The sequence below is a fragment of the Amia ocellicauda genome, chromosome 16, assembly GCF_036373705.1.
Source record: "Amia ocellicauda isolate fAmiCal2 chromosome 16, fAmiCal2.hap1, whole genome shotgun sequence".
Classification (NCBI taxonomy): Eukaryota; Metazoa; Chordata; class Actinopteri; order Amiiformes; family Amiidae; genus Amia; species Amia ocellicauda.
This window is the reverse complement of record NC_089865.1, coordinates 3,805,733-3,829,036: the sequence shown is the minus strand read 5'-3', so window position 1 is coordinate 3,829,036 and position 23,304 is coordinate 3,805,733. Positions and strand designations below refer to the sequence as shown.

At 38.3% G+C, this 23,304-nt stretch overlaps 1 protein-coding gene and 1 long non-coding RNA gene across 2 annotated transcripts; both read left to right on the top strand.

Annotated features, from left to right (window-relative positions):
• The first annotated feature begins 3,400 nt into the window (after positions 1 to 3,400).
• marco (macrophage receptor with collagenous structure) lies at positions 3,401 to 22,725 on the top strand. Its single transcript, XM_066688203.1, has 15 exons — positions 3,401 to 3,597; positions 3,768 to 3,869; positions 4,126 to 4,485; positions 5,451 to 5,504; positions 5,803 to 5,892; positions 6,542 to 6,649; positions 7,037 to 7,081; positions 7,813 to 7,911; positions 8,007 to 8,060; positions 8,274 to 8,372; positions 8,477 to 8,530; positions 8,912 to 8,965; positions 11,598 to 11,642; positions 19,674 to 19,844; positions 21,995 to 22,725. The coding sequence occupies exons 1-15, from the start codon at positions 3,480 to 3,482 to the stop codon at positions 22,123 to 22,125; spliced, it is 1,584 nt and encodes a 527-aa protein (XP_066544300.1). The 5' UTR covers positions 3,401 to 3,479; the 3' UTR covers positions 22,126 to 22,725.
• Positions 11,938 to 18,164, top strand: LOC136711789 (uncharacterized). Its single transcript, XR_010804778.1, has 4 exons — positions 11,938 to 13,734; positions 15,661 to 15,724; positions 15,894 to 16,013; positions 16,116 to 18,164. It is a non-coding gene; the product is annotated as an uncharacterized LOC136711789 (long non-coding RNA).
• Positions 22,726 to 23,304: the final 579 nt, after the last annotated feature.

Below are 23,304 nucleotides of genomic sequence, written 5' to 3'. Positions count from 1 at the left end.
AGAGACTCCCTGAAACCAGTTGGAAGAGGAACTAGAATCTGCTATTCAGCCCCAAACTATAGAAAGATTTTAAAGAAGTACAGATTTAGGATCAATGTTGTTTTGTGGTTTTACTCTACATAATAATAATAATAATAATAATAATAATAATAATAATAATAATAGTAGTACAATCAAAATAAACTCTCAGTCACTGATATGACTGATTCAGACATGAATTAAGCACAACAATGAGAATATGTGTATAAAATAGACAATGTACTGCAGTGAAGAGTGGTGGATGTCTATTGATGCTCATACTGGGCAGCTCTGCCAGGTAGACTGTAAATCTGCTCGGCTCCACCGGAGGTCATTGTGTGTCCACTGACAGCAGCGCAGTCACATTCGACATGCCATGTTCTTATCTCTACTATGTTGGTTCTGCATTTTAATATTATTGAATTAACTAGTTTTAATTTGGGCATTTGTTTGTTGTTGTTGTTGTTGTTGTTGTTATTATTATTATTCACAAGTAATTACCCATGCTCCCTCTTTTACTTCTTCTGTAACTTCTGTCACTCTTACAGTGACAGCACAGAACCAGACACCTTAACAGTGACCTTGGCATTATAGCCTCAAATGAATGTATCAATTAAAAACATACTTTATAATAAATAATACAAAATAGTTGTGTGTGTGTATGTATATATATATATATATATATATATATATATATATATATACACTCACCTAAAGGATTATTAGGATCACCATACTAATACTGTGTTTGACCCCCTTTCGCCTTCAGAACTGCCTTAATTCTACGTGGCATTGATTCAACAAGGTGCTGAAAGCATTCTTTAGAAATGTTGGCCCATATTGATAGGATAGCATCTTGCAGTTGATGGAGATTTGTGGGATGCACATCCAGGGCATGAAGCTCCCGTTCCACCACATCCCAAAGATGCTCTATTGGGTTGAGATCTGGTGACTGTGGGGGCCAGTTTAGTACAGTGAACTCATTGTCATGTTCAAGAAACCAATTTGAAATGATTCGACCTTTGTGACATGGTGCATTATCCTGCTGGAAGTAGCCATCAGAGGATGGGTACATGGTGGTCATAAAGGGATGGACATGGTCAGAAACAATGCTCAGGTAGGCCGTGGCATTTAAACGATGCCCAATTGGCACTAAGGGGCCTAAAGTGTGCCAAGAAAACATCGCCCACACCATTACACCACCACCACCAGCCTGCACAGTGGTAACAAGGCATTATGGATCCATGTTCTCATTCTGTTTACGCCAAATTCTGACTCTACCATCTGAATGTCTCAACAGAAATCGAGACTCATCAGACCAGGCAACATTTTTCCAGTCTTCAACTGTCCAATTTTGGTGAGCTTGTGCAAATTGTAGCCTCTTTTTCCTATTTGTAGTGGAGATGAGTGGTACCCGGTGGGGTCTTCTGCTGTTGTAGCCCATCCGCCTCAAGGTTGTACGTGTTGTGGCTTCACAAATGCTTTGCTGCATACCTCGGTTGTAACGAGTGGTTATTTCAGTCAAAGTTGCTCTTCTATCAGCTTGAATCAGTCGGCCCATTCTCCTCTGACCTCTAGCATCAACAAGGCATTTTCGCCCACAGGACTGCCGCATACTGGATGTTTTTCCCTTTTCACACCATTCTTTGTAAACCCTAGAAATGGTTGTGCGTGAAAATCCCAGTAACTGAGCAGATTGTGAAATACTCAGACCGGCCCGTCTGGCACCAACAACCATGCCACGCTCAAAATTGCTTAAATCACATTTCTTTCCCATTCAGACATTCAGTTTGGAGTTCAGGAGATTGTCTTGACCAGGACCACACCCCTAAATGCATTGAAGCAACTGCCATGTGATTGGTTGATTAGATAATTGCATTAATGAGAAATTGAACAGGTGTTCCTAATAATCCTTTAGGTGAGTGTATATATATATATATATATACATATATATATATATATATATATATATATATATATATATTTGTATAGCCTGCCTACTATATATACACATATGTGTGTTCTATGACTCTGTAATAAGTGACTACACTCATGGTTACAAATGCTCAAGTGAACATATAATGATGGGGGCGAATTGACGCAGGGGCGAACTGTCATGGGGACAAATTATCATGGGGGTGAATTGTAAGGGATGAATTGTCCTGGACCCGATTGTGTCACTACCCTTACAACACATAGGTTTATGCATCCTGAACAAAAATATAAAAGCAACATGTAAAGTGTCGGTCCTGTGTTTCATGAGCCGCAATGAAAGATCCCAGAAATCTTCCATACGCACACAAAGCGTATTTCTCTCAAATTTTGTGCACAACTTTGTTGACATCCCTGTTAGTGAGCATTTCTCCTTTGCCCAGCTAGTCCATCCACCTGACAGGTGTGGCATATCAACGAGCTGATTAAACAGCATGCAGTTTTGTCACACAACACAATGACACAGATGTCTCAGGTTTTGAGGGAACGTGTGATTGGTTGCTGACTGCACGAATGTCCACCAGAGCTGTTGCCAGAGAATTGAATTTTCGTTCCTTTGCCATAAGCCAGCAGTACGTCCAACCGGCCTCACAACCGCAGACCTCGTGTGCCACCCCAACCCAGGACTGCACACCTGTGGGATTGTCTGAGCTGATGACACTGTGGGTTTGCACAACTGAAGAGTTTCTGCACAGACTGTCAGAAAGCGTCTCAGGGAAGCTCCTCTGCGGCTTGTCCTCCTCACCAGGGTTTTGCCCAGACTGCAGCTCTGGTGGACATCCCTGCAGTCAGCAGCCAATCACACGCTCCCTCAGCACCGGAGACTTTAAATCCATAGATTAGACCCTAATGAATTGATTTCAACTGACTCATTTCCTGATATGAACTGTAACTCAGTAAAATCTTTGACATTGTTGCATGTTGCATTTATATTTAGGTTCAGTGGAGTGAGCTGGCTGTTATTCACCCATACCCACTGGAACTGTGACACTGGCACCACTTCACTGTGCGATAATAAACTGTGTGTTTTGTCAGCCCAGCTCTGTAATGTAAGATTGCCCGGGTCACTTGCTAACATATGTAAATGCATATTAAAGCACCAACAATATTCCTCACGCTGCATTTAAAGTGAAAATGACACGTTAATTTGCTAACGAGTTTAATCACTTCCTTAATCAAACTATTCAATTGAATTAGAGTTAGAGCTGGACTGGAGTATCACTTCTCCTTGCGTCTGTTTTAATTATAGCTAGCCTTTGGAATCGTCCGTTTGACTAAACATTGCAAAAACTAAAATCCCTTAAACAACATTTTTTTTTTTTTTTTTTTTTTTTTTGAATTTCATGGGGTTTTCCAGAAATCTCTTGCAGATTGGGAAATACGACCACAGGCTATATAAATGGATGCCTAAAGTCAAATGTATATTTCCATCTCTGGAATCCTACAATATTTATCGGTGATACCGCCTAATGGAAACGCCAATAGACAGAGAAGACAAGGAGGTCATTGTATTAACAAAGAACAACCCTTTGTATGATTTAGATATGCATTTGAATAGATCTGGTCATTTCCAGCTTGAGAGCCATGGTAAGAACTGTGCAGAATTAAGTTACAGGATCATTCTTGTCTCACATGGATCCTGTTGTAGTAAATGTGTGTGCACCTGTTGCTGGTACTGGGATTTGTGTTATAACATTTCCTTTGCCAGATGCTTCTTTTTCACATTATGGCTTTATTTTGACCTTTTATTTCCCCAGATGAGAATATTGGAAAGACTCAAAGTGGGAAAAGGTGTCTATATTTGGTCATTATATATCTCTTCATACTGACAGCAGGCACAATATTTTTGGCATATGAAGGTAAGGGGTTCAGGTTCTGAACATTTAAATAAGATCAGAAGATACAACTGTTCTTCTCAGGGTTGGAAAAATGTTTATTTGCTGTTTGCTGATATCTTGATCGCATTAATAACAACTTTTGGAAAAAGAAAACTGTTGTTCAGTCAGTTCCACGAACAACAGATGATTGAAGTTTAGAAACAGTTAGACTGAAACATGTTTCCCCCTTTTGACATACATATATATATATATATATGTATACTTATTTCTTTTTCAGTGTATGTCTTGCGCTCTGCGATTAAAAACATGCAGCAGAAGGAGGATGTGTTCTTGGCTGAAAAGGTTTTCTCCAATGAAAAGTTCCCCCAGGTTGAAGAACACTGCCAGCATGTTACCCAGTGTGATGCGGCAATTTTATCAGTTTTAACAAATGCCTCCAATCAGTTCACACTGGAAACAGCTTCTCTTCAGGAGCACTTTCAACAGCTCCAGTTTGAGATCATGGTCATCAATTCTTCCATCCCTGGAGTCGGGGAAAGTGCTGTCAAGATAAACCAACTGAACGAGGACCTGCAGACGGTCCAGCAGACGAGCTCTGAGCTGCAGAAGAGAATAGAGAGCATGAATCTCCAACCAGGTGAAGTATTTCTAATGATGGTCTTTCACTCGTTTCTTTGGATGGTATTTAGGACAGAGAAACTTCCCTTTACCTTGTACAGCATCCCTAATTGCCCATAATAATAATTATCATGATTAGAATAATGATGCAGTCCCCTGCTCTTTATTTCCCTCTTCTCCAAAAATCTTCACAATGTAGGTTGCTTTTGCTTCCCTTCTCTTTGACCCTACTTTCATTTTTTCTATCTTCTTTCTTTATTACCTGTCTCTTTGCATCTGACTTCATTCCTAGGTCTCTTACATCTTTCTCTTTCTCTTTTGTTCTCACTCCATTTCTGCCTTTGCAGGATGGGAACCTGCTGTAAACCAGTTCTCCTGCTAAAGTCGAACCCAGGGCTGTAATCACAATTTCAATTGCAATTGCCTTTACCTTTGAGCTTTCATATTTGTCTTGTATAAATCTAAATTCAGAATTGATGCCTTTATGTGGTGGCAATTCATTGTATATGGGTATTAATTACAAAGGAATATAGGTTTTCTTGTTCACATAAAATCCCACTTGTGTGCATTATATCTATTCTACATGTGTTCTATCCGAAAGAAAAATAAGTGAGACTTACAGTTATTGATACTATTTTATTTAGATTTTTGTAAAGAGTCAGAATATTTTACGGTTAATATAAATATACAAATAGTGTGAGTCTCTAAAGTGCATATCTCTTGCACTTGCTTGAAAAAGTAATGAGAATTTGACCCATGTATAAGAAACAAATGCCTGTTGAATTTCAGATTTAAGAAGCATTTCCAAATATATCTTTGTTTTACTGATAAAAAGTTACTTAAATGTCCACTGCACTGAAAGTCTTACTTTCCATGTAAGAAATGTGTGTGGATCATTTATATTATTATCTTCAATAAAATACAAGGTTCTTATGTCTCATTTTGTCCTTATTAAATCTATTTGTATCCATTCCGTTGTTGCAGGACCTCCTGGCTCCCCCGGTCCCCGAGGCATGAAGGGAGACCCAGGGACTCCAGGTAAACATCCACACGTTTAGCAACTCTTCGGATGCTGATCATTGGTCATTCTCTGTGTGACACCGGACACAATGGATAGTGACCTCATGTACAGTATTTTTACTTCAGGAGAGACACTTCGACATGCTTGTTCTTTTTCCTAAAATTAAATCCATTCATAAACATTATGAAACAAACCCATTGACAGATATAATAACATACACCATCGTTTAGACGTCCTTCTGCTTTTTTATCCTTCATTCATTCTTCTGCATATTTTCATGTTTGTATGGAAAATTATTTTACTGTTCCTTCACAGGTATATCTGGTGCAAAGGGCGACAGAGGCACGGCCGGTGAGAAGGGGACTCCCGGGAGTCTTGGATCGAAGGGAGAGAGGGGAGAGCAAGGTGAGACATCCTTTATGTTCACAGAAATGTTGAGCATATGTGTCTGTAAAGAGCTGGGGTACCCACTGTTTAAAACGTGGACTTATTACTTAGAAATGACTCATCCATGGGCTTCCTGAACAAAAGCACAGAAATGGTCAAACCGTTATCTGTTCCTTGCAGAAATCGTTTCATGATTAGATTCCGTTTGCAAGAAACATATTTTTAGAAGTAAAAAGGAGCACTACAATTTGGTTATTTACCTTTTCTTCAGACATGTATCATGGTTGAACTTAATAAACTATTTTTATTCCAGAGTCCTAACTGGCACAATATAAAATTGTTCTGTTGTTTTATATGTCCAGGAAATCATAGCCAAGCATTGTTTTTAGTCTATGGACATCACTTGAATAATACCCTTTATTTCTAGTTTTGAAGCTTGAATTACCTTCTGTTCTGTATAAAAAATTATCACTTGTGGGCACAGTTTTTTATATATCATGCTTATTAAAATTAGATTAGGAAGAGACCTGACAAAGCACGATATTTATCTTGGGAAACATCCAGGCACATTTCCTGACACTTGGGCACTTCAGAAGAATGTTTTGGTCTTTTAATTATCTTTAATTTGTATTGTTTCCAAATCTTAATTAATTAATTGACTTGTTAGGTCTCCGAGGCCAGGCAGGTGACAAAGGAGAGATGGGGGAGGCAGGACCAGCTGGACCAGTCGGACCTCCTGGGTCCAGAGGAGAGAAGGGGGAGCCCGGCCAGAATGGTACTGTGTGTTGTCTAGTGTTGGATCTATGACACATGTCCCTCAGTGGTTATGCCTACATTGAAACAAACAGTAAAAGCCTGTAAACATCTGCCTTCCAGCAATATAAGAATATTTTCATTCACAGTGAAAAGGCGCTATATACAATGCCAAATGACTTTGAGAAGAAGGAACAGTCTGTTCATTTAAGAAAAACATACTTACTCTATCATAACTGACCGATTTGAATCACAGTGGCATATATCCTCTCTTCAAATGTGTTAGTGTTTAATCCTCTCCCATATATTATGATTTGTTTGTTAACTGTTTAATCTTCACTGGTGTGTCCTTTGTTTGTGTTACTGCTGTGTGTTTGCTCATTTGGTTATTTCTCTGAGGGCATCCAAGGTTCAAAAGGTGATCCGGGCACCGCATCACAGAGAGGAGAGCCGGGTAAGTGTGTCCCGTTATTGATGCGATGGGGGTGCTTATCTGTACTGCGCACGTAATGCAACAGGAAAAGAAGTATGCGATTCTTTGTTTTTTTCAATTACAAGCACATAAGCTATTTTTCTTGAGGGCAAACGGGATTCTGCGCTTCACAGTAATGATTTAATTATTTAAACCGACCTGTGCCAAAGATTATTAGTGGAACTGTGTTATTAAATGTTTTCTGAAATTGGACATTACCTTGTTCCGTTTGCCGATTCATTCCAAAGTCCTATTACTGCGTCGCTACATATTATGAGCAGAAATAAAAGATGCCCTTGATTAACATTTCATAAGCATGACTACATGCCATGATATTGTCCATTCTTCATACACAAAAGACACCTTTGGATTCTTGAAAGTACTTTAATGCCGTGTAAGAGGAGAATGGATATTATACTGCAGGCGGTCCGAGAGATAATAACCCTGCTTTCACACAATGATGCCACCTATCACACTTGCCATCGATAACACACAGCTTGTGTGAGATATAGAGTGAAACCAGTCATGGATCACGTCTCAATGAAACCTCCTTGGATGCTGGTGGATAGATTTGTATACAAAACTAAAATGTCAAGTAACTTCGAAGCAGCTCAGTATCCGGACTTCTTTCCTTTACCTTAGTTTTATAGAAGTGTCTTCATGCCTCAGCATGGCTGTGATGTTATTGCTACAATGTGTTTTCTGATGTGTAGGAGTCCCTGGTGCCAAAGGACAGACCGGGAGTCCAGGTTTACAAGGAACCAAAGGAGACAGAGGAGCCCAGGGAGAGCCGGGGACCAACGGAATCCCAGGTAAACACCGACATCAAGATTGGGGAATTGTGTGACAGCGTTTCACTCTTCTTGCTGGAGATACATCAGAGATGCTCTCTCTAATGTCTCCTCAGGAACTCCAGGATCGAGTGGACCACCGGGAGACAAAGGTGCTGCAGGAGATCCTGGTAATGCATCGTACTTTTGAAGCCAAAGTTGTGCGTTGATTGTAAATGTGTCCAACTTGGGTGTGTGTCGTCTGAAAGCTATTATATATGAAAGGTTATGTTAGTATTACAACAATTAGTCATCCTCTGGTGAGGTCCAGAATCCCATCTCTCCTGTGTAACCCATCGCGTCACTGCAGTGCTTTTGATCACAGTGTGCTGTTGAAATTGTAGGTGCTGCCGGACCCAGGGGGGGTCCCGGACCTGCTGGGCCCACTGGGGTCAAGGGGGACAGGGGGGCCAAAGGAGACACCGGACCAAGCGGGATTGCAGGTGAGGGATTGATTACGTAGTCTTGAAAGAAGGTCCATTGCTCTTGCCTCTTTGGGTTCATCACTAATCGGAAAGGTTGTGTTTGTTTGTGTTTTTCTCATCAGGACCTAGAGGCCCGGCGGGAGATACGGGGGCTAAAGGCGACAGAGGGGCGCCAGGTATTCTCTACTCGGCCGCAGTCATTACCATCTGTACTTCCATATTAAGACACTGAACCTGCTCCCGAAAAAAATATATTCACGCAGCAGGTCTAAAGCAAGAAAACAAGTTCATGCTTTCTGGGGGAGAGCACAGAACTACCGGTTCTTCTTGCCTCTACTCAGTGAATTGCTCATGTAACAGGTATATGCCTGAAAATACACCATAATACACACAGCTGAATGTACCTTTAAAGTCACTGGACACATCGATAATAAATGTATATAATGATAGCAATAATTATAATGAATGCCAAACACATGCCAAATTCTGGTCATCATTAACGTCCTGCCAACTCCCAACATGAAACAGTGTATGATTTGTGTTTCTGTATATTTTAGGTTTACAGGGATTACAGGGGATTCAAGGTGTTAAAGGCAGCACAGGAGACAGAGGTAAAGTAGCTTAACTTTCCGTAAAACCTTTACATCTACCAGTTTACCAATTTGAAAAGAATTACAGTAACAGCTTTATATATTTCTTTATTTATAACTAAATGAGAACTCACACTCATTTCTAGTTTCAAACATGTCTGTCATATATATATATATATATATATATATATATATATATATAACATTGATTTCTGAACTTGGAGTGGTCTCTTTATTTTTTTCAGAGCTGTATATATATAAAGTGAGAACTGCCTCAATCTGGTTCTGTTTCTGACGGCTGCCAGGACAGTTCTATACAGGGAGAGAGGCCGTGCCCTAATCAATAAGGTTAATAACTCCCCCTGCACCGCTACTCAAGTTCAGCGAACTTCAACTTGCTTGGCCCCGTATACAATGAAACTTTTTATACAGTCTTGTGCTGCCCACTAACCATGTCTAATCCTGTCACTGAGAAATCCAGTCACAGCAAAATCAGTAGAGACAGATATTTCAGTTTTTCCAGTTTTTCAGTGAAAGGAAGTCATATTGGGTTGTTTATTTGATTCCAAACTGTTTAAATGTGAAGCAACAGAAGCTGATAGTGTGATTTGGAAAGGGTTCACTGCACCTTCAATGAAACAGGATTGAATTCACTGCTCAAACACAGGGTAACTCTAATAAACTGTACTTTCAATTCTGCTTATCCAACCGAGGGCCTCCTCACGTGCTGTTGATTTCCAAGTGTAGTTCGGTACATTGTGTTCAAAACAGTTAATACGCCTATTCCTTTCCTTGATTTCACTTCATTAAAATGCATTTCCGGATGAGGTAGAGGGCCACCGACAACTGAAACCAAGCTCCCTTTGCGGTGCATCAGAGTTCACAGTTGACAGGATTGTTCGGAAGTCGAATTTGAGATCGGGTTTCGATACTCTATAAATATGTGACAAATAAGATAAATAAGATAAAACGGATCACAAACTTCTAGGTTTAGTATACTACTACAAACACACACATACAGTGAGGGAAAAAAGTATTTGATCCCCTGCTGATTTTGTACATTTGCCCACTGACAAAAAATGATCAGTCTATAATTTTAATGGTAGGTGTATTTTAACAGTGAGAGACAGAATAACAACAAAAAAATCCAGAAAAACGCATTTCAAAAAAGTTATAAATTGATTTGCATGTTAATGAGTGAAATAAGTATTTGACCCCTTCGACTTAGTACTTGGTGGCAAAACCCTTGTTGGCAATCACAGAGGTCAGACGTTTCTTGTAGTTGGCCACCAGGTTTGCACACATCTCAGGAGGGATTTTGTCCCACTCCTCTTTGCAGATCCTCTCCAAGTCATTAAGGTTTCGAGGCTGACGTTTGGCAACTCGAACCTTCAGCTCCCTGCACAGATTTTCTATGGGATTAAGGTCTGGAGACTGGATAGGCCACTCCAGGACCTTAATGTGCTTCTTCTTGAGCCACTCCTTTGTTGCCTTGGCTGTGTGTTTTGGGTCATTGTCATGCTGGAATACCCATCCACGACCCATTTTCAATACCCTGGCTGAGGGAAGGAGGTTCTCACCCAAGATTTGACGGTACATGGCCCCGTCCATCGTCCCTTTGATGCGGTGCAGTTGTCCTGTCCCCTTAGCAGAGAAACACCCCCAAAGCATAATGTTTCCACCTCCATGTTTGATGGTGGGGATGGTGTTCTTGGGGTCATTCCTCCTCCTCCAAACACGGCAAGTTGAGTTGATGCCAAAGAGCTCGATTTTGGTCTCATCTGACCACAACACTTTCACCCAGTTCTCCTCTGAATCATTCAGATGTTCATTGGCAAACTTCAGACGGGCCTGTACATGTGCTTTCTTGAGCAGGGGGACCTTGCGGACGCTGCAGGATTTCAGTCCTTCGCGGCGTAGTGTGTTACCAATTGTTTTCTTGGTGACTATTGTCCCAACTGCCTTGAGATCATTAACAAGATCCTCCCGTGTAGTTCTGGGCTGATTCCTCACTGTTCTCATGATCATTGAAACTCCACGAGGTGAGATCTTGCATGGAGCCCCAGACCGAGGGAGACTGACAGTTATTTTGTGTTTCTTCCATTTGCGAATAATCGCACCAACTGTTGTCACCTTCTCACCAAGCTGCTTGGCGATGGTCTTGTAGCCCATTCCAGCCTTGTGTAGGTCTACAATCTTGTCCCTGACATCCTTGGACAGCTCTTTGGTCTTGGCCATGGTGGAGAGTTTGGAATCTGATTGATTGATTGCTTCTGGGGACAGGTGTCTTTTATACAGGTAACGAGCTGAGATTAGGAGCACTCCCTTTAAGAGAGTGCTCCTAATCTCAGCTCGTTACCTGTATAAAAGACACCTGGGAGCCAGAAATCTTGCTGATTGATAGGGGATCAAATACTTATTTCCCTCATTAACATGCAAATCAATGTATAACTTTTTTTAAATGCATTTTTCTGGATTTTTTTGTTGTTATTCTGTCTCTCACTGTTAAAATACACCTACCATTAAAATTATAGACTGATCATTTCTTTGTCAGTGGGCAAACTTACAAAATCAGCAGGGGATCAAATACTTTTTTCCTTTACTGTACACACTTATTTAGTTTGACTTAATAACTTTGTTTCTTCTTTTTTAGGATTAAATGGCCTGCAAGGTCAGAAGGGTGAAAAAGGCGACATGGGTATGTGGCAAAATTCATTCTAATAAATATATGCCGCGGAAAACTGTCAAGAATACAATTGCTGATATCAGCAATTCATGGTATGCCGTTGTGACATTTAATCCTTAACCGGATGTTAATTAGTATGCATTTTTGATATCAAGAACACAATTGCTGATATCAGAAATACAATTGCTGATATCAAGAATGCAATTGCTGATATCAGAAATACAATTCTTGATATAAAAAATACAATTCTTGATATCAAAAATACAATTGCTGATATCAAGAATTAACTGCCAATTGTTGATATCAACAATTGTATTTTTGATATCAGAAATTGTATTTTGGATATCAGAAATTGAATTCTTGATATCAAAAATGCATACTAATTAGCTGGTGCGGACCAGGGGAATCAGATTAGCATCCAGTTTTATTTTTGATATCAAACATGCATACTAATTAGTATCCGGTTCTATTTTTGATATAAAAAACGAATACTAATTAGCATCCGGTTTCGGCTGCTTTCCGTGTTATAGTTACTCCCCTTCTTTGGAAGAGCCCCCAGTAGATGTGAATAATCAGCTCTTAGACTGGCCTCCTCTCATTGTTAATGTGTGACACTGCCATGTTCACTGCTGAACAACCTCAGCAGTATTGCCATTCTCTACTGGCATTTTTCCTGTTTATTTGTGGGTTTCTCCTTGATAGTTTGTAACATATGCATTTATCTTATATCACATGAAAGAAAAAGTTGTGGCCTTTCGTATTATAAGGGCTAATCGGCTGACAGAGTACAAACTAAAACTCGAGCAGATGCAAATTAGTCCTGTACACTGTGAGAAATGGCCGATTCGCAAGCCTGTAGCTCAAGCTAGGAAGACCCTACATACGCGAGTCAGACATCGTTTGAAAGTTCCTGGTCTCTAGTTTCTATATTTTATTTTATTTTATTTTGTTTTATTATTTATATTTTGATAAACGTATTTGATACATGTATTTATAATGATCTGAAAATAATGGGGCGGAGTGTAAAGGGTTAAGTTATACGTCAACGGATGTTAATCACTATGCATTTTTTATATCAAAAATAGAACCGGAAGCTAATTAGTATGCATTTTTGATATCAAGAATACAATTTCTGATATCAAGAATACAATTTCTGATATCAAAAATACAATTTCTGATATCAAAAATACCAGATCATTCTTGATATCAATAATTGAATTCTTGATATCAGCAATTATGGATTAAATTTCAATGTCAATGGCTTGCCATATCCGAGTGTGTTTGTTTGCAGTATATTTACTTGTTTTTCTTCACCTGTGTCTTGAGACGTGTTGATGAAAATTTCCATTCCAAGACACTGGAAGTAATTCAGTTTTAATCTCTTCAAAATAAGTTTATTTAATTAAAACATGTCTCGAAACTTATTGAACTTTCCATTCCAAGACATCCCAAGAAATACTGAGTCTTGAGATGACTTGAAGCTGACCATGTCTTGAAGACACTCCCATATCCAATATTTTTGTGATATCTGAAGATGACGATTTTGTTGATTTTGTAAATATATATAATTCTTCTTTGAAATAGCAAACTTTCACTTACACTGTTCAAATGTTTTTTCTATTTTTCACACGCATATTGCTTTTAATGCTTATTACCTGAAGTTCTCCTATTTTACACAAGAACTATGTGTCTTCAGATGTCTTAAGAACATGTCTTGAAGACACTCCCTTACGCTTCCTGATTGTTTTTAATTGAATGTAGATTTCTTGTGTATATGTACACTCCTCGAACTAATTTGTTACATTTAACATATTCTGTGTTTCTTGAAAGACAAGACAACTTTGTGTTAAAAATCACCAAAGCACAACACAAGCCTGTATGGGAAAAACACATTATTGTATTGTAATTGTGTTGTAGGACAGCATATAGTACCCTGTACTTATTTTGAGGGTAATATACCCATCTTAAATACACATAAATACACACACACACACACGTATAAAAAGTGTATTTAATTAATGACTGACGGTGATACGAATTCGCACAAATGAAGATAACGGTGACCCGAATACATCCCAATTCAGAAAATGGATCAATACCTGAGGTAAGTACATATTATTCATAACTCATTAAACACACGATACACGGCTATAACAATTATAAACCGTTAATGATACAGGTTATTTTTTGCAGGGCCAGTTTGGTACACCTGACACTCGATTACAATAAAGACATTTTTGATAATATAACACAATAAAAAAAAATGTGTATCATTACATACAGTCCAAATTTCTAAATTTGGCAAATAATTCTAATATATATAGGCCTTATTTACACTACCAGTCAAATTTTTTAGCACACCCCCATTTTTCCAATTTTTATTGAAATTTAAGCAGTTCAAGTACAGTGAATAACCTGAAATGGTACACAGGTAAGCGGTAAACTGCCAGAGGTTAAAAAAAAGTTTAGGTTACCAAAAACTGAACAATATTGTACATTTCAGAGTTATATACAGTGTTACTACACCCTCTTAAGCATTATTATTATTATTATTATTATTTTTATTTCTTGGCAGACGCCCTTATCGAGGGCAATTTACAACATAAGTGCAAACAAAGTGCAAAAATACAGAAGTACAAGGCATCAATCATTACAAATTCAATTTAGATCAAACATAGCAATTCAAGATAATACATTTTACAAATTCCAATTTACAATTTACACAAGTACAATAAGAGACTTCCTACATCCTGGACGGTGAAAGCTAAGTGCTGTCAAGATGTAGGGTTACAGACGAGGGCTACGGGAAAGGGAGCAAGGAGGAAAACAATCAAGAATGCAAGGAGCATAATAAGATGAAGTGCTATCTAGCAGGGATAGAGGACTAATATTACAAGTGCTGTCGGAAGAGATGCGTCTTGAGTAAGCGCCGGAATGAGGTCAAGGACTCTGCTGTTTTGACTCGAGGGTGACTCCTAGATTTTTAGTGTAAGAAGAAGGAGAGAGTGTGGTGGAGAAGGAGAGAGTGTGGTGCATTACTTGGCAGTGTTACGCGCAGCTCCTGTGCATAGAAGTGACACTGTATTCCTACAATGCGCACATCGTTTGAAAGCTTATTCTCTTGGCTACCAGTGTGTTTCATTCTCAAACACATCCGATTTACAGTTTCTGTGTCGCCCGCCATCCTTCAGACCCCGGGGGGTAAACGTGTAGTCTGCTCCGGGGGGTCTCATTCAGACGGTCACAGATCACTCAGTTTCGATCACATGATTTCTTTGAAAATAGGCTTGTTTTGTTCAGAACAACCTAACAATTATTCCAGTATATATTATTTGATATCAAACACAGAGAAGTTCAGATCCAATGATGTAAACTCGTTGTGTATTAGTACACTGTAAACAGAGTTTTCCATCTTGACATTGTGAGCTCTCTACGGGAGTGTGTTGCTTCTACCAAAACGTTTTGATCAGTAGACTGTCTGGTTCCAGAATATGTCATAATTGTCAATATTTTGTATTCCTACTCAGACCAAGTATCCCCCCACCTCCCCCATTTCAGAATGTGGAGGGGGGAGACGGAGCATAAATGCGGGGGGGGGGGGGGGGGTATAAAAAAACATTTTTCACATCAGAGAATGCGTCACATCAGAGAGTCTCAGCTTTCATGGGATACCAAACACTTGGCAAACACAACAGTGAAGAATACGCATGGGATTAAAGAGAGAGACACGTCGTGCCTTTTAAGGGACCAGAGGGGTTTGTCAGCTTAAGGGGTTAAATCTTGTTAAACAAACCGATCCCTTGATTTCTTTTTTATCTCCAATTGATTATTTGTTCTATGGTTTATTTTCAGAGTACACTGAGACATTAAACTGCGTACATTTCAATAAAAACTGAAAACATGTAGGTGTTCTAAATCTTTTGACCAATAGTGTACATATACACACACACATCAAACTACTACAATATTGAATTACATACAGTATAACTGTACTGTGCAGTAGCCTAATATATATATTTTATTTTTTCAGGATTGAACAGCCAGTTGATTGTTGAACATCACAGAGGAAGCACTACAAGACCATCATACTTATGGTCAGTACTTATTTAAAATAGTTCAACTAAATCACTAATTGTTATTAAATATTTATTCTGCAGTTGTACATATTGATGATTAGACATTAATCATTTTAATGTAACTTTTTTCCCTCTCTTTTTACTATATTGTTATTTTACTAAATTCCCATTTAACACACATTCCCAGGTCCTAATGATGAATTCAGTTTCAGTTGTCAGAAAGAAAGCAAGAGACAGAAACGGTTGCCTTATTTAATCCTCAGAATCTGCTGTTTGTGAGAAGGTAATAATTGAGCCCCACATTCAGGTAAGAAGTTTCTCTCTCGCTCTCTCTCTCTCTGTATATATTGTACAAACACACATACAGTACTTCCCCTTCATAATATATTACTGGGTGTCATCTTTGCAGACCACAGACCATTTCCACCTGGATGCACTTGGTGTGGGGGGACTTATATGGACCAATTAAAAATCAGCTACAGAGAACACTAGATGACAGCATTTGTGTCATCCAAAAACCATGTTGGTTTGAACAAGTAAAATGTATTTGTGTCCATTTGCAGCCATGTTTGCCATTTTGGTTTAAATTAATGCATTTATTTTTTCTTTGTAAACTTTAAAAATAATATTTAAAGTATGATTATAAACCATTTTTTTCCCTGGTAGGTGTGTTTACTTTGCATCCAATTAAAATATGCCTTTTGCCTGTTATTACTTGAAACATTGCATGATTAATTAGTTGAAGTGTAGACTTATTATTTTTTCAAAGATACATTAAAACACTAAACTATCATTCGAAGATATCTTATTTGAAAGTACATTTAGAGATATATTTAAATGATTTGCAGATATCTTTAAATTATTTTAAGATATCTCTAAAAACATAAATGGCAGTTTGGCAGATCTGGTAAGCCAAATTAACATTTAGAGATATCTTAAAATAGATTTCTGCACATCATTTAAAGATATCTTCAAATTACTTCCTCTATGTTGGCTGAGATGATCACTTCCTGTTTCCTCATTCAGTTACATAGAAATTCATTAACAGGAAGTGATGATCTTGGGCTACATGCAGGAAGTCATTTGCAGATATATACAGTGCATTCGGAAAGTATTCACAGCGCTTCACTTTTTCCACACTTTGTTGTGTTACAGCCTTATTCCAAAATTGATTAAATTCATTATGTTCCTCAAAATTCTACAAACAATACCCCATAATGACAACATGAAAGAAGTTGGTTTGAAATCTTTGCAAATGTATTAAAAATAAAAACAAAAAAGCACATGTACATAAGTATTCACAGCCTTTGCTCAATACTTTGTTGAAGCACCTTTGGCACCAATTACAGACTCAGGTCTTTTTGAGTATGATGCTACAAGCTTGGCACACCTATTTTTGGGCAGTTTCTCCCATTCTTCTTTGCAGGACCTCTCAAGCTCCATAAGGTTTTCAGATTTAGCCATTTTCAGATCTCTCCAGAGATGTTCAGTCGGGTTCAAGTCTGGGCTCTGGCTGGGCCACTCAAGGACATTCACAGAGTTGTCCTGTAGCCACTCCTTTGTTATCTTGGCTGTGTGCTTAGGGTCATTGTCCTGTTGGAAGATGAACCTTCGCCCCAGTCTGAGGTCCAGAGCGCTCTGGAGCAGGTTTTCATCAAGGATGTCTCTGTACATTGCTGCATTAATCTTTCCCTAGATCCTGACTATTCTCCCAGTTCCTGCCGCTGAAAAACATCCCCACAGCATGATGCTGCCACCACCATGCTTCACTGTAGGGATGGTATTGGCCAGGTGATGAGCGGTGCCTGGGTCATTCAGGTGCCTTTTGGCAAACTCCAGGCGGGAGTCATGTGCCTTTTACGGAGGAGTGGCTTCCGTCTGGCCACTCTACCATACAGGCCTGATTGGTGGAGTGCTGCAGAGATGGTTGTTCTTCTGGAATGTTCAACTCTCTCAACAGAAACACGCTGGAGCTCTGTCAGAGTGACCATCGGGTTCTTGGTCACCTCCCTGACTAAGGCCCTTCTCCCCCGATCGCTCAGTTTGGCCGGGTGGCCAGCTCTAGGAAGAGTCCTGGTGGTTCCAAACTTCTTCCATTTACGGATGATGGAGGCCACTGTGCTCATTGGGACCTTCAATGCTGCAGACATTTTTCCGTACTCTTCCCCAGATCTGTGCCTCGATACAATCCTGTCTCGGAGGTCTACAGACAATTCCTTGGACTTCATGGCTTGGTTTGTGCTCTGACATGCACTGTTAACTGTGGGACCTTATATAGACAAGTGTGTGCCTTTCCAAATCATGTCCAATCAACTGAATTTACCACAGGTGGACTACAGGTGGACAAGTTGTAGAAACAGGATGCACCTGAGCTCAATTTTGAGTGTCATGGCAAAGGCTGTGAATACTTATGTACATGTGCTTTTTTGTTTTTTATTTTTAATAAATTTGCAAAGATTTCAAACCAACTTCTTTCATGTTGTCATTATGGGGTTTTGTTTGTAGAATTTTGAGGAAAATAATGAATTTAATCAATTTTGGAATAAGGCTGTAACATAACAAAATGTGGAAAAAGTGAAGTGCTGTGAATACTTTCTGGATGCACTGTAACATGATTTGCAGACATCTATAAATTATTTTAAGATATCAATCTGTAATTTACTAGAGATATCTTTAAATCGTTTAAAGATATCTGCAAGTAATTTAAAGATATATCTAAATGTACTTTCAAATAAGATATCTTTAAATTATTTTGAGATATCTTGGAATATTTGAAGATATCTGGAATTATTGGAAGATATCTTAAAATATTTGCAGATATCTGTAAAGCCTTTAAAGATATCTTGAAATATTTTAAGGTATCTTTAAATTATAATTTGGCTTGCCATTCGTTTAGACGACACTGAGCATACAAACATTAATCATCACCCAGAAAATGAAGTCTACATTACATTCGTACACCATCAAATAGATTTGTTTTTTAAACTATCCTCTGAAGTTGCTGGAGTACCCCCTGCCCTACTGTTTTTTTGTTCCAACTGAGCTGTCCATTACTTAATTGAACTAATATGTTGCCTAATCATTGCTTTTTAATTATAAGTTATATTAGGGTTGCAATTCAGTAATTGAGAGCTTGATTTGAAATAAATCCAACAGAGCAGAGCTTCTCCGGGACCAGGGTTGACAACAAAAAAAACATCAACTGTAAATCAGGTTGGATAGGCGTATGTCAAATAAATTAATCAGGGGAGGGGCCAGGTCCCTCCTGGCTTTTGTTCCAACTGTGTCTTAAATGTTTAAATTAGGCAAATTAAATGGTAATAATTGGTTCAACTAAGTAATTTAGGGCACAGTTGGAATAAGATAATCAGGATAATAGTTGTTAATATAAACAAATGTACACTTGTACTAGTACCTTCATCTATTTAACGCCATTAACTGATCTGACTGAAAAACCTCTGTATCAAAAACAATATCAAAACTCTCAAATGGGCTTCATACTTTGGCGTTTCATTTATTCTTTTCATTTATGCTTTTTTAAATGTAATGATATTTGCAATTATTAAGTAAGGGATGATTAAAGGTTTAAGTGAAGTTCTGAATATATACATTTTACTATATATTAAATGACAAATGACAATGATCAGTGTATCCTCAAGACACTTCAAAGGCAGTTGAAAGAATGTCTTAAGATGCATTGAAGACACTGCCTTAGAGATGTCTTCCCTAAGATGTGTCTTCAAGCGTCTTAAGATGTCTTGATGTCTCAAGACGTCTCAAGACATGGTGATCTCTGGGTAGATATCATAAAAGGACTTGTAGAGAGGCTGAATAATATTTTCCATAGCAGAAAGACTCTTTGTATTTGATTTTCTTATTTAAACATGTCCTACATACCCTGCTGTGTCCCCGTTTGGACACAATCTCTGGGTGAGCATTTCAATTGTATCTTCCTTTTTCTGTCAAGGTTTTTCTATTGTAAGAATCGCTGGTGGAGGATCGCGAGGCCGTGCTGAGGTTTTCTATGACAACCAGTGGGGAACGATATGTGATGACAGCTGGGATGTGAACGATGGAACCGTTTTCTGTAAAATGCTGGGGTATCAAAGAGCATCCTCTGTTTTTACCTCTGGGGGTGGTAAGTCAACAGATTTCTCATTTAATTAATTTGATAATTTTCTCTGACTTTTACAGTGTAGTTGCCAATAAAGTTGTGTGGAGCACAGGGCAAAGCATGGTGAGCCAGCTGCAATTTTGGAAAAACAACTCTTCATGTTTTTGGTTGGTGGTCATTATCCTCTTGGTGTACAGAAGATCCAGTTTCACAGGACAGAGAGACCTGATCAAACAAGACAGTCAAAAGCATGACATTTAAATAGATAATGCAGAAGGAATAACAGCACTGTAGTTTCACTCCTCTTGTCTCTCTCCACCACAATTAAGTCCACCGCTGAGAGAATACAATTAAACATGACTAAACCATTTTTTATACACTTGGTAAACTTTTTTTGTCCTTTCTGTGGAGAGTCTAATGTGTGTGAGGGCCTCCAAATTACACATTTCAAATTCATCATCAACACTTTGTCAAATTAAAATCCAAGTACTTGATGGCCAGTAGGCAAGAATGGCCAAACAAGAAGCAGTCAAGTCAAGTTTGGAATAGATTATGAAAGTTTCTCAACATAGGGCTCAATTGATCAAAAAACGGACAGTTAAACTAGTGTGGTGTGAAAAGAAAGCTCTGATCACCGTGCTTCTCCCACGTACACAACTTCCAAACTGCCTTATATTTCTAAGGTTTTGGAGAGAGTTGCAGGTCTACTCCTATCTAAATACATTCAATATTTTAGATAAATTTCAGACCTCTGCACAGCGCTGAATCTGCATTGTTGAAGGTCACTAATTATATTTTTCTCTCCATGGATTCAGGTTCACCTGTCGTCTTAGTCTTATTAGATCTTAGTGCAGCATTCAACACAATTGAGCATAATATTCTCCTCATCATTTAGAATGTACTGTATGGTTGGCATCCAGGGTATGGCTCTCCAGTGGTTTTCCTCCTATCTAAAAGAGGACGTTCTCTGTAAATTTAGGTAATTCTTCTTCTACGTCGGCTCAATTACAGTGTGGTGTTCCTCAAGGGTTGATTTTAGGACCCTTGTTATTTTCACTGTATATGTTTCCTCTGAGCTCTATTTTTCATAAGTATAGCATATCTTATCAGTGTTATGCTGACGATTCCCAATTTTATTCCCCAGTGAGTGTAGACAAGAATTCTTCATGTGAGAATGCCCTAATTTGTTTCAAAGATATTAAACATTGGCTTGCAAATAATTTCTTACAATTAAATGAAACCAAAACTGAAGTTCTGATTTTAGGTTCATCCATGTCCTCTTTACCTGGTCTGGTAGCTCAGTTAGGTCCTCTATCGTTGAATGTACAAGATCATGTGAGGAGTCTTGTAGTGATTTTAGACTGCTCGCTACTTTTCAGTAAGCTGATCAGTGCTGTTGTTAAGGGTAGTTTTTTTCCACTTGAGATTTATTGCGAAAATTTAACATTTTCTTTCTTATAAAGATTTGGAAATTGTGATCCTCTCACTTATTACATCAAGGTTAGACTATTGCAATTCATTGTACATTGGTCTGCCCCAAACTGTGTTATTCCACCTCCAGCTAGTTCAAAATGCGGCAGCTAGGCTTTTAACAGGGTCAAGAAAGAGGATCACATTTCCCCTGCTTTAGCATCTCTACACTGGCTTACAGTGAAATTTAGGGTTGATTTAAAAATGTTGATTTATTTCTACAAGGCACTATCTGGTCTTGCGCCCCAATATATCAGTGATCTTTTACACCCTTATTCCCCTATCAGAGTGCTTAGGTCTTCTGATCAATGTTCATGAAGGGTCTTTCATTGTCGCTATAGATGTAAGGGCAATCGTGGCTTTTCTGTGATAGGTCCTAATCTCTGGAAGTCTCCCTTTCCATGTGAGGTCAGCTTCATCCTTAGCTATTTTTAAATCTTTTTAAAAACATATTTTTACTTTTGAATAGATTATTGAATATTTCAAAATGGATAAATTTGATGATGCTGTATTCCAATTTTGTTATATTTAATTTTAAATTAATTTGTTTTTATATTACTCTGTCATTTTGTTTGTTTGATCTGTAAAGCACTTTGGGTCAACTTTTGTTCTTTTGAAATGTGCTCTATAAATAAAGGTTGACTTGACTTTACTTGACAACTCTGGTGCTTTTGACAAACTGGTGAATGTTTGATTAATTGCAGGTACTGGAAAAGTCTGGCTGGATGATCTGAAGTGCACAGGAACAGAAAGATCCATCACACAGTGCACATCCAACGGCTGGGGTACCCACAATTGTGGCCACACCGAAGATGCCGGGGTTCAGTGTGTGTGACACGAGAAGGTGTCCACATCCGGTGTGTTCTAGCACTCAGCAGCATGTAACCGAGTTGGCATTATATTTCTTGCAAAATGTGAAAAGACTTCTAGATATTTGAATACATGTGATCTTCTGTTCAGCTGTATATTTCTAAAATGCTTTGTATTCCTGTTTTGTATTAGAAGAAACAATTAAAAGTCTACATGCTTATCTTCTTAAATAATAGACATAAACAAGATTTACTGGAGCAATACTTGTTGAGATTGTCAATTGTCTATTTTTTAAATCTGTAAATCATTAACTAAACTTCAGCTTCCAGATCCATAATATATTGCTTGATTTTATTAACATTGTACTGTTTGTATTGTGGGATCACCAAGCAGGCTTACATAAAGTTAAGTTTTTTATTACACTTACATAATAATATGTGTTACAGTTTTCTTAGGAAGAGATTTACATTTCTCTCTGGCATTTTTACACTTAACTATAAAAATTATTGAAATTATTGAAATCCGCTAAAATGGAATGCATTTTTCACGTAGTCCGCAAAAATCCCATGCAACCAACATTTTACATGTTATCCTTCAAATAAATAAAATATTGTTTTATAAAGCTCTTCTTTGCCATGTGACTATTTTGCTTACAGAACATGACAGTCCAATCTCAACAGATAAGTCCTGTGTATCGGCACTGTGATCAAATGTAGCTAGTGGCTACACGTATGAAAAGTGATGATAACTGAAAATGTGAACCTTTGTTTGAATGGGGTTTTCATTTTTCAAACTTTCCTGACAGATTTATAATAGGTGGAAATGGAACCCCTCGGTCACCTGATCCCAATTTGTGTATTTGTTTTAATGGTAAGTTTGATTCAAAAGTTGGATTGTTGCCCAATGAAGTCTACATCAAATTGGTGGGCAAGGTGAAAAATCACTGAGCTTAGCTATTTCAGCTGCTTCAGGCCGTGATACATATTATACACTGACTATGCACTGACACAATACATTTTTCTAAAAAAAGCATTTCCACATATATTTCCATACTTTTGAATTTTTTACACATTAACTTGATTGGTTGGCTGTAAGCAAATTGCAGAGATTTGCTATTTAGTGGGAAACGAACATTCAGTAAAACACTTCACAGCGAGACACAGATCCCCAATAAACACAGCACCACTACACTGCATTTCCAGCT

Coding starts and splice junctions, on each gene's coding strand:
- marco (XM_066688203.1), top strand. CDS start 3,480: ATGGAAACGCCAATAGACAGAGAAGACAAGGAGGTCATTGTATTAACA. Junction 8,373..8,476: donor CGGACCAAGCGGGATTGCAG/GTGAGGGATTGA, acceptor TTTTCTCATCAG/GACCTAGAGGCCCGGCGGGA. Junction 19,845..21,994: donor TGTTTTTACCTCTGGGGGTG/GTAAGTCAACAG, acceptor GATTAATTGCAG/GTACTGGAAAAGTCTGGCTG.